General features: G+C 41.2%; 1 protein-coding gene and 1 long non-coding RNA gene across 2 annotated transcripts; both read right to left on the reverse strand.

Moving 5' to 3' along the window:
• Positions 1-7,185: 7,185 nt before the first annotated feature.
• Positions 7,186-8,671, reverse strand: LOC139210834 (galactose-specific lectin nattectin-like). Its single transcript, XM_070841010.1, has 4 exons — positions 8,572-8,671; positions 8,244-8,366; positions 7,995-8,094; positions 7,186-7,458 (listed from the first exon to the last, which is right to left on the reverse strand). The coding sequence occupies exons 1-4, from the start codon at positions 8,590-8,592 to the stop codon at positions 7,388-7,390; spliced, it is 315 nt and encodes a 104-aa protein (XP_070697111.1). The 5' UTR covers positions 8,593-8,671; the 3' UTR covers positions 7,186-7,387.
• Positions 8,672-8,773: 102 nt separating this feature from the next.
• Positions 8,774-9,784, reverse strand: LOC139210835 (uncharacterized). The gene is made up of 5 exons (XR_011585273.1): positions 9,672-9,784; positions 9,510-9,575; positions 9,311-9,340; positions 8,865-9,225; positions 8,774-8,788 (listed from the first exon to the last, which is right to left on the reverse strand). It is a non-coding gene; the product is annotated as an uncharacterized lncRNA (long non-coding RNA).
• Between the last annotated feature and the right edge of the window lie 1,400 nt (positions 9,785-11,184).

An 11,184-nucleotide genomic window follows, 5' to 3' on the forward strand; every position in this document is an offset into this window, starting at 1 on the left:
GTGTGGGACTATTTTGATCTTATATCGGCAAATAAGGTATTTGTTATTATTTCGTCCTCTTCCTCTCAGTTTCCGCTTGATCTATCAGAATTCAAATCCATTTCAAAGTGACTCTTAGTTTAAATTACTCATTTTATTTTCTGCAGGTTAAATGTCTCATTTGTTCGACGGAACTCTCTTACTTAAATAAAAGCACCTCCTCAATGCTGAGGCATTATAGAGCCAGGCATGAAAATGAGGAGGCCACAAATACACCTACGATGAACACAGGTAGGCCTATACAGACATTTAACAACTTCCTCATGGTCACTTTATTAATAATGAATACATATATTGTTTTTATTATTTCATTTTTGACCATCAAGCTTCCAGGAAGCATGTGTTGGACCAGGCAGTGGTAGATTTTATTATCAAGGACTGCCAACCCCTCAGCATTGTTGAGTGATGGCTTCAGGGAACTGCTTCAGGTCCTTGAGCCATCATATGTTTTGCCAACCAGAAAGGTTTGTATAGAAAATGTCTATAGAAGTAGTTATATTTAATTAATTTTATATTTGATTTGAATATACTGATTTGCTTTTGGCTTAACTTGGTTTAATTTTCAGACGGTTCAACAAATGGTGGACAAAAAATATGAGAAGGAACGAGAACGAGTGAAAATGGAAGTACAGCAAGCTGTGGCAGTAAGTATAACAGCTGACATGTGGACATCTCTAAATATGGAGGCTTATTTGGCTCTTACCTGTCACTACATTAATGAGAATATGCAGTTGTGTACATCTGTGTTGGGAGTGCAACACTTTCCACAAAGTCACACTGCAGACAATTTGGCCCAAGTCAAAAGGGGCATGATGGATGACTGGGCCATAACTAATAAAGTAAAGTGTCTTGTGACCGACGCAGCACCAAACATGATTGCATCTACAAAACACCTCCATATTCGCCATTCTGTTTGCATTGCACACACTTTAAATTTAATAGTAAAGAAGTCATGTGATCAAATCCCTACAATTTCATGAATCAGACACAAATCTAGGCACATAGTAACATACTTCAGATCAAGCACCAAAGCCAAAGAGAAGCTTGCTCAAGTGCAGCAACAGATGGGACGGCCAACCCTGAAACTTATCAATGAGGTACCAACACGTTGGAACAGCACATATCAGATGCTGGCAAGGCTAAATGATGAGAAGGAACCAGTGTGGGTATCTCTCTCCTCACTAACAACAGACATAACTCCACTTACGGCTGATGAGTTTAACATCATAGGAGAAACACTTCTTGTGCTTGCTCCTTTCCATCAAGCTACAGTGGAGATGTCTGAGGAGAAGAGAGTTTTGGGATCAAAGGTCATCCCCATGATGAAAATGCTATATTATGCACTTGAGCATAACGCTTCAACATTGCACACACAGGTAGCAATAAATCTTCATGAACACCTTAGGCGACGAGTCACAGACACTGCTTCCAATCTGGAGTCTTTAAGTGTGCTGACCCTATCAACACTTCTAGACCCCAGATTTAAATCACTCTGGTTTCGGAGTTCCTCAAAGTGCAATGAAGCAGTAAATAGATAGAAAAATGGAATGTGTGTCTGTGCACATCAACCGATCCACAGCCTGGACCTTCTTCACAGCAGTTATCGGCACCCACTTCAGGCACGTTATGTTCAGTTTTATCAGTTTATTTGCTTGCACAAATACATGCACTGATTTGATGTACTGATTTGTAATTGATGACTAAAACTAAAATGCCAATTTGTTGTTTTTTAGATAACCTGTGGCAGCAGCTTGATGAAGAAGTTGGCAGGCAGACCACCAATGGAACAGCGGATGCCATTATTGAGGTCCAAAGATACCTTGCAGAGAGCAACGTGCCAAGGTCCCAGGATCCCCTGAAATATTGGGCCAGCCAAAAACGGACTTACCTGAACCTCTTCCAGCTGGCCCTAATTTTTTTATGCACGCCGGCTTCATCTGTGCCTTGTGAGCGAGTGTTTTCCAAAGCTGGAGAACTTGCCTCCAAAAGACGGAATCGTCTCAATGCGAAAACATTGGAAAAACTTGTGTTTTTGAATAAAACTTTTTATAAAACCCTCCCTGTCTCAAAGACAAGTACATAAGCAACATTACATTCACAACACTTTCACGTTATGACACATGTTCACATTATTTATTGACTGCACATTTTAAAGATATCACAGATATTTTAGACTTAGATTAAAATATAAAATACAATAACAATATTATTGTGTATATACTAGGTCATTTAATCAGTATGTCAGTGGAGTCTCTCAACTAGGTTGCCTGCAGTAATGTTTACGATCCAGCAGGTGTCAGTATTGAGTAACTGACACAGTATCAATACAGTTTGGGTAATGTGCCGAAACGCTTCATGAGGCCTCATCTACCCATCACTACTAGCTATCAATGTGGTAATTTTGGTAGAAATTATTAAATTAATTATAAAACATAATTCCAAATTGATAGTTTAGTATTTTTATGAGACTAAATCAATTAAAACGGCTGTCTTTTCCTCGTTTTTCGAGGTGGTGCCCCAATCGAGGTGGACTTTATTCAAAGTTCATTTATTTTAATAATTATTAATTATCTTTGATAATTATTAATTATTTCTGATAGCCCAATTGAACATTACCACTTGTTAAAGCACAACATAACCTTAAGCCAACTATGCTTCACACATAATTAGGCAGATAAAACAAAAAACACAAGAACAGAAAATGATAATAGCAATGATGGATGACAGAGTTAACTAGAGACCATATGCTTGTCAAATGTGTTGCAGAGGGAGCCTTGTGTGGGGAGGGGGGTGAACAGGCCCCTGTCTGAGGACCACAGACTCCAGGACGCTGACACTGGGCGAGAAGCGCGTTACGCCCTGGACTGGTCGCCAGTCAATCACAGGGCCGACACATAGAGACAGGCGACCATTCGTGCTCACACTCACACTTAGGGGCAATTTGGAGTCACCAATTAACCCGAATTCTGATTCTGAAATCTGATTCAAGGCTGAAAGCACAAACCTGCCAGTCAGCGGATTTGAAGCTGGAACCTTCTTGCTGTGAAGCAACAGTGCTGACTGCCGCACCACCAAATAAACTTCAGTTTTACGTGAATCATTTCAAATGCCACACTGTGTTTAGAATAAGTCTCATGGCTCATTCTCAAATGAATCTGTTCATTAAAAGCTGTCCAGGCTTGATTTTCTTAAGAAGATTAAATACCAACAGTTACGTTAAAACACATTAGTTCATAAACCACATCAATGTTATCAATAAATTAGTCAAATTAGCAACGTTCAACTCAGTGCCAATGCATTTTATTGCACCACCGCAAAATGTTGCCCCATAAACTATTTCAGTGTGTCTGCAACCTTTGTGAAACAGGACAGTGGATCCATGACCGGACAAAAGGACCAACCTGAGTGTAACCCCCTTAATGCAGACTGGTGAGGGACTGCGCTGTGGACCCTGGGTCAGGGATCGACGTATCAATCTGGGTTTCCTTTATCTAAATATCTGGTACCCAAAATCACACAGTTAGGGCTCCAAGGTCATAAGTTCAGTGAGGATATTGGCAGTGGTGTTTATACAATAGAACAATCAACCCTCCAACCCACAAGGGAGACACACTGACTTTAAAAGGAAAATTATGAACATTTATTTAAACCTTCATGTTATTGGTTAGCATTGTCTTCTCAGTTTTGTACTGTCTTTTCAGTTCAGTTTGTTCCAGTATTGTCAGTTTTTTGAAGTTCAGGCCAAAAAAAATCTCAAAAATCTAAAAAAAAAAAAAAAAGGTGCAAAAATAGGATTTGATCCTCCTTAGGACGTTATCTTAGTTCTCTAAATCATACCACACTCCTTTTGAATGGCAATGTATCCAGAACGGTGCATCCAGAAAGGAAAGGAATCCACAGGCAACGGTGATCCTCAGCGAATGGGATGGTTCATCACAATCGAAGTGTCTTTCAGAGGCAAAAAAAAACAGCCTGCACACAATTGTACAGAACAATCACTGAGAGTCCAAAATAACATTGACTACCATATCTATTAAGAACTACAATCATCTAATTTCCCTGTAACACTAACAAACCAGTACCAGTACAACATCGTACTGAACAAATAAATGCATAAAAGTGGCTTAATACAGTTTACAAAAACATTTGGCAAATGCGCGTGCATGCTACCGTCTCAAACCAGAAGAAACACGTGTTACCTGGCTGCTAGGCAACTGGCGGGCTAAGCTAGGTTGCTAATCAGCTTCTCACAACATTCACTTCTTAAAACACACTTTGCAATACACATTATATCCTTATCCACTACCGAAAGGTATTTTCCATTTTTCCATCAGTGCACAATCCCGCTCGCATTGCTACACAGTGCTACTATCACTCACTTAGATATTCAGAATCTGTTCGCAGCCGCAGGATTTCTCTCTGGACTGACTTCTCCATTCGGTGTAACTCAGTGTCTACCAAGTCCCGCTACACAGAACAACAGCCCACTTAGTTTCAGACAATTTTAGTCACTTATCGACCGTTTATCCATTGATTTACCTTAACTATTTCTCCTTACTGCTAACTGCGTGGCGCACTCTCTGACAGCTCCATGAGAAAAGGCCGTACTACGTGCTCGCACAACTGTGTTTTTTTCTCTATGGTGCATTCGAGGAACACTTCTAAATAGAGGAAATCCTAGTACTACTCGTGTAACGTTCAGAAAACTCTGAAACTTGGGCAGAAAAATAACCAGGGTTACATGAGCATACCCATGTTTTTAATCAGAGGAGAGAAAGAAAGAAAGGTTTTCAAATGAAGTCTAGCGGGATCAATAATGCATGCCTTCCTCTTGTTTATCTTCTAAACCATTGTACATGGCTCTGACCCACAAGTGTTGGCTTTGTTGTTGTTTGTTGTTTGACTCCGCTGAAGACATTTACACATTTACAATCCCTTTCTGGTATTACATACTTTGATTCAAAGTAGTAAAGCTTAATCAGTGATAAAGTAAAGTAGCCCAGACACCTTTCTCTGTAGCTACTTCATAAGTGGAATGTTGTAAATAGGAATTAACACTGGGAAGGTGATTTAGGTCCGGGTTGATAGATGAAGCCGACTCGCAGGTGTTACCTGGTTGGCAGAAGAGTCCTGTCAAGGCTCTGCAGCACAAACACACACACAACAAACACACTGACACTGACGTTGACAGAATAGTTGACTGCACTACGGACTGCATTAACTTCAGTAGGGACACAGTCATACCAGCAAGGACTGTGCGCTGTTTTCCCAGTGATAAACTCTGGATCACCAGTGACATGGTGGAAAACATCTGCGAAAAACAAGTAGGGTGCCGAGATAAACGACTACAGACAGGTGGCCCTCACATCGTGTATCATGAACACACTGGAGCAGCTGCTTCTCTGCCTCCTGAGACCACAGTGAGAACACGCACCGACCCCCTACAGTTACCAGGAAAATATGGGGGTGGAAGATGCTCTCCTCTACATGCTCCACCGGGCTTATTATCACTTGGATGGGCCAGGTGGTTATGTGACGATATGTGTACGTTCTTTGATATTTCGAGCGCTTTCAAAACCATCCAATCGGCCATGCTTAGAGACAAGCTGATTGCCTGACAGGACAACCACAGTTTGTCAGGCTGGAGAAATGCATCCCTGGGACAGTGGTGAGCAGCACAGGGGCTCCACAGGGGACTGTTCTGTCTCCATTCCTGTTCACCCTGTACACATCGGACGTTAAACACAACATCCAGAAGTATTCTGACAACACAGCTATTGTGGTGTGTGGTCTTTCGCAGGTCTGAGCCCCCACTCCACCCAGTCAACATTCGAGGAGAGGACATCCAGGTGGTGCAATCCTGCAAATACCTTGGTGTGCACCGGGACAACAAGCTGGACTGGCCCATGAATACGGATGCCCTCTACAGAAAGGGACAGAGCCGGCTACTTTTCTTTAGGAGCCTGCTTTAATACAAGTCTGCTAAACAAAGGTTGTACTTCCTGAACCAGCTGTCTGTTACTTTCTTAGGTTAAGACTCAAGTTACTCTGAGTTGCATGACGGTTATCTCCATGTTCAGACTACAGCTTCAATGAGCATGTTACAACCACGCTCTTAACCCTCCTGTTGTCCTCATATCCTGTATACACCCCGTGTCCTCCGGGTCAAAATGACCCATCTTCGTTAAACCCCCAATATAAGCAACTTAATTGAATTTGAAACACCAAATCTTATTTTGCTTGAAGAAACAACTTGTCATTCACCACAAATTGTGTGAATACCTGAGTTTTCCCTCTTCACCTGGCAGAAAGACTGCATTTATTCAAGACACCACTCGTTGCTATGACACTGTCAATTGTATTATTGTTTCTTGTTGTCTTGACTCCCGGTCATCAAATCGTAGCAGTCTTGAGTAGGTGTGAAAGAGTTTGAGTGGCATTGCGGCTCAGAAAATTGGCCTTCCACTCTCTGCATCCCATAGACTAGCTGCAGTCACATGACTGTATACAGCTGCTAAGATTATGGGTATTATAGGGTATTCCTCCCCATCTTCTTCTTCTGATACATCCTCCACTTCCTCTTCTGAATCAGAGTTGTCTTGCTGGACATCTGAAAAAATCAGCTCTAGAGCCTGTTCGACGTTATGACGCGCACTCATGGCTTCAGCACAGAGATAATTGGGGGTACTGTCATCTGCAGCACCTTTATAGCCTCTGGGAATCCACAGACAAAGGGGCAATATTGTTACATTTGGGTCAGATCAAAGGCAGTGCAGTCTGCAAGAAGACCACCTGTCTTGTCTTGTTTATGTCTGCTACTGATTGATCTGAGACAGAACTAAAACCTTCTCACATTCTGTGGTGTGTAACTATAACTCTGTGACTGTGATTTCAACTCAATTTGACTGTCGGGTCATTTTGACCCGAAGACGATCTTTGTACCTTTTTTTGTACAGCTTACATGGAAATGTGAATAAAGGCAACAATTCACTTTTTCTAATGTTGGGGTCAATCTAGGAAAAGTCATCAAATTTCAAGTTGAAAAAATATCGTTTAGGGGAATTTTTTTTGGTTTTTAACACAGTGGCGGGTCATTTTGACCCGAGGACAACAGGAGGGTTAAAGGAAGACCACACGTTGTCCCATTCTTAAACGTTTTTATTATTATTAAAGAAAATGAGCCTTCTGCCACAATCACAGAACAGAAATGCATTTGCACAATTTCACCCAACATGTAATGATTTATACACAATGCAAAAAAGGCCACCAAACAGGTCATGAGTTGGCTTTAAACATAAAAACCATCCTAGCTGATCCATCCCGAGGCCCCAGATGTTTGATATGTGGTTTAGCAGCTGAACGGCTTCTTAGAGCAGATGAAGCGATACTGAGAGCCACACTGGGTGTTTCCCCAACCATCTGAAATTTGATTTAAAAGAGAGAAACAACGTTAACACTGAGCATAGACAATTGAGTAAATCAGCACATAGACCAAAAAAGGTGTGAAAACTGTGTGATGGGTCCCCTGAAGTACGAGTCAATGTCACATTCACTCTGATCTGGACATTGTCCCCTATCAGGACATATAAAAACAGATTTCCACTCTACAAGACCAAGACAGGAATTCAGGTATTACATTCACACTTCATACAATTGTAGTTAAATTATAAAACTGTTATTTGGACATTTGAAAAGAGGCAGAGGGCGACCTGCACTAGTAAGGTCACGGTTATGTAAAAATATACACGGAAAACTATTCAAATGTTTGAATATGTATGATCTTGCCCTCTTGCACCTTCACACGTAGCCACACAGTAAATCTGCTGTGAACTAAGACATTAGCTATAGGTATAGCTATGTTTTCTTTACGTTATATTCCCCTTGAGAAACTAACATTAGAGAACAGGTAAAAGTACATCAAAGTTTAGCTGATGTATCTCAACAGGTGGACTTACTGGAGGTGCGTAAGTACGTGCAGGGGTAACTGCTGGAGGAGGAGGGGGAGTACCAGTTGGTGTAATAGAAACCTTCACGGTCAATCCACATCCACTGGCCCTGAGTGAGAAAGAGCATGAGTGTGAGGAGAGAAGTCTTAGTCTCCTCATTTGCTAACAAGTCTATCTTGTGTTACTCTAGACCTCCTTAGGCCAGGTCCAAGGCTTAACCCGGACTGACTGAGTTGGTAGTGCTGCATAAATTCAGACCTGCAGGTTGAAGCCTCCCAGCCATGCAATGGTCTGTCCTGACGGTGTGATCTGCTGGAGGAAGCTGTACTCTCTGGGATTTCTGACTGAGGTCAGGTGGCCACCCAGGGCATTGCAGTGTTCCTGTTGGACAGAGGAGCACAGACGGATCTTTGAGACTAAATCATTGTTGTGTCATTACTGGTGTGTTGCAGAACATGCTTAATTCATCATTAGTAAAGTAACTGAATGATCAAATCATCATATCAGATGAGAGAAAAAGCCACGACTTGAGCCACATTCAACCTGCTCACAATAGAAAGAAAGAGGTGTGACAGTAGCGGTATACCTCAGCTTTGTACCAGGACATGGGAGAGTTGACAAACAGGAAGCAGCGAGAGTTGTGGCTGTACCAGCCATCTGGACAGAGGTTAAAACGGACTGCAGAGAGACAGAGGAGAGAGAACTTTGGCTTTACTTCATAGACTGAAATTCATAGACTGATAGCAGGTCCTTTCTGGGCTCATATTTGACAGCAGAAACAGCTGTTTGACTGAAACTGACTTCTGTCTGTAATGTATCTGATGTAGTTTAGAGAAGAGTTAGCAATAGACAGTTTGTAGAAAAGGACCCAATATTTACACATTTGGATGTTCTACATGAGTTTTTTAATATTTAGAGAAAGATGTTGATTTTTTTTGCCACGACAACCTCACTCATGACGGAACATAAAGGAAAGATGAAAACAGTGGCTCTTACGTTCAGGTGCTGCTGCTTCCTCCTCAGACACACGTGCTGCACAAACAGAGAAATACAGTCAACACAATGAATGTTAACACACACGTACATGTATAGACATGCACTGTAAAAAAAAAACTGCACATATGGAGACTGCCCATATTCTATTCAATGAGCCAAAAGTCCAACCAGACTGTCGTCTAACACAAAGGACACTAACCAGGTACAGCAGCTATCTTCTCCTCTGGGACCTCCACTGCTGCTTCTGTGGATAGATCACATTGATGTAGGTGTCAGATAGATGTAGGTCAAATTGACTGTCTATTAAAGCAAAAACCTTTAATACTGACCTGGAGCCTGTTCTTTGTGTTCAGCAGGAGCTGCAGAGAAAAACACAATACTGTTAACAATTGTGCACACATATCATCACATGATACACACAGCAGAGAGCAGAGCGCTCAGTTACCACGCTACGTTAGAGGTTTGCTGACTGACTCATGAGCACATGGATGACAGTGTTCTGTCTAAATGATCTGTGTTGAATCTGACCTGCAAATGCAGCACAGAGGAGAACGGAGAGGACCAGGGCAGTCTTCATGGTGATGATCCACTGATCTGTGAGAAGAAAAAGGAACTGTATCAATGAACGTATAGAGCAGAAGCAGAAGCATGAGCTCCTCTGAATGAGAAGACATACAGCAGGTGTCTTACCTGTCAGGTAAATGGAAGGTGATGCTGTTCAGGTATCAGCTGAGGGGTGAGATGACAACAGGAGGTTGGCCTGCTCCTTATATACACACCTGAGAGGCAGAAAGTGCACTCTTGACCCATGGAAATGCCTACAGTGTGCTCATAAAGATCTGAAGCTGGACTCTTATCTGTTTTCTGACAGTAAACACTTTGCTGTTGTGATTTCAGGTTAATGATTTCAAACAACTGGCACACAGAATGATCATCAGTCAGTAATGCCACAATTAAAAAATTGCTACTACTACTACTGCTACCATGTAGTTTATTCTAAAGCTGCTGCCACTGTTCCACTACTTTGTGTAGTTCAACCATCTTATATTCTACAACAAAGTGAGCAACGATTAACTGCAGCTCTCTTTTCTCGAGAAAACACATGGAAACCCAAATTACTCCTGGTGGTTGTGTATGGAGAACGGTCCCTGCTACATTAATGCTATCTTAATCTTAATCTAAATTAATTAACTGATCTTAATTAATGCTACCTTAATCTCTTTAGCTGAGTTGGATCACTGTGTTAACTGACGGTCAGTTTAATCAGCAGTGAATCTGTCATTAACATTTGGTCTGATTTGTGTGATTTCAATTGCAAAACCATGAACTACAATTATCAGGGAGATATAGTGGGATAAAACATTTGACATGATGTTGTTTCCTGGTTCCGCTTCACATTTATGATAGTGAGTTAAAGGCTGTGGAGTGTTGACCTCACTGACTGAAGGAAGAGGAGAGAACTGATACCACATTAGTGTGGTAGAAAAGAAAGAGTGAAAGATAGATTGCCGTAAAGAGGGGGCACTGGCTTCCAGTAAATGTTTTATCATTTCATTTTATAGCTATAATAACTGATAAGCTGATGACACAAAGAAATAAAACTGAATCACTGGAACAATTTCCCTGCACTTTTGGGAAACACTTGTAGTCATCTTTCTATTGATCCAGTTATCTCTTTTCCATGGCTGCAAAATATGTTGAATGATGATAATCATTTCTCTCTTTTGTCTCTCTCCTCCTTTAATTCTCACAAGTGAATCCAATGATTACATCATTAGAAATGAACAGATTTAGCTGCAAACATTTTCATAACGTATTGGGCAGGGGGCCACAAATTTCACAGAATCCGATTATACTGAAAAGAAGATATTGTTACCGTTTTCATTGATAATCCCATGATCTTTCATCTAGCACCGCCCTCATGACAAACATTTTCAACCTCATTACTATGAATGGCAAACATGTTAGCACTGGGGGTGTAATGAAAACACCTCTTAGGCTTCTTTAGACATTTACAGCTGTAGTTCAGCTATGGTAAACCAGCAGAATCAGCCATTAATGGCCGAGTGCGGCGCTATCACTCACACTGAAATGCAATATCCCATTGTCTGTCTGTTGTATATTCATTTATTTATTTTACATCCCAAATTAATGTTGTCTAAATAATGGACAGTTTTTTAAAAGGATACTAAAAGATTTAGTA

This window comes from Pempheris klunzingeri, chromosome 12 (genome assembly GCF_042242105.1).
Source record: "Pempheris klunzingeri isolate RE-2024b chromosome 12, fPemKlu1.hap1, whole genome shotgun sequence".
NCBI classification, from domain to species: Eukaryota; Metazoa; Chordata; class Actinopteri; order Acropomatiformes; family Pempheridae; genus Pempheris; species Pempheris klunzingeri.

Bases quoted from the DNA above. Each gene is read 5' to 3' on its own strand.
- LOC139210834 (XM_070841010.1), bottom strand. From the start codon at position 8,592: ATGTCCTGGTACAAAGCTGAG. The intron at 8,367-8,571 runs GTATACCGCTAC...TCTGTCCAACAG, and splicing joins TGTCCTGGTACAAAGCTGAG to GAACACTGCAATGCCCTGGG. The intron at 7,459-7,994 runs GTAAGTCCACCT...ATCAAATTTCAG, and splicing joins CACGTACTTACGCACCTCCA to ATGGTTGGGGAAACACCCAG.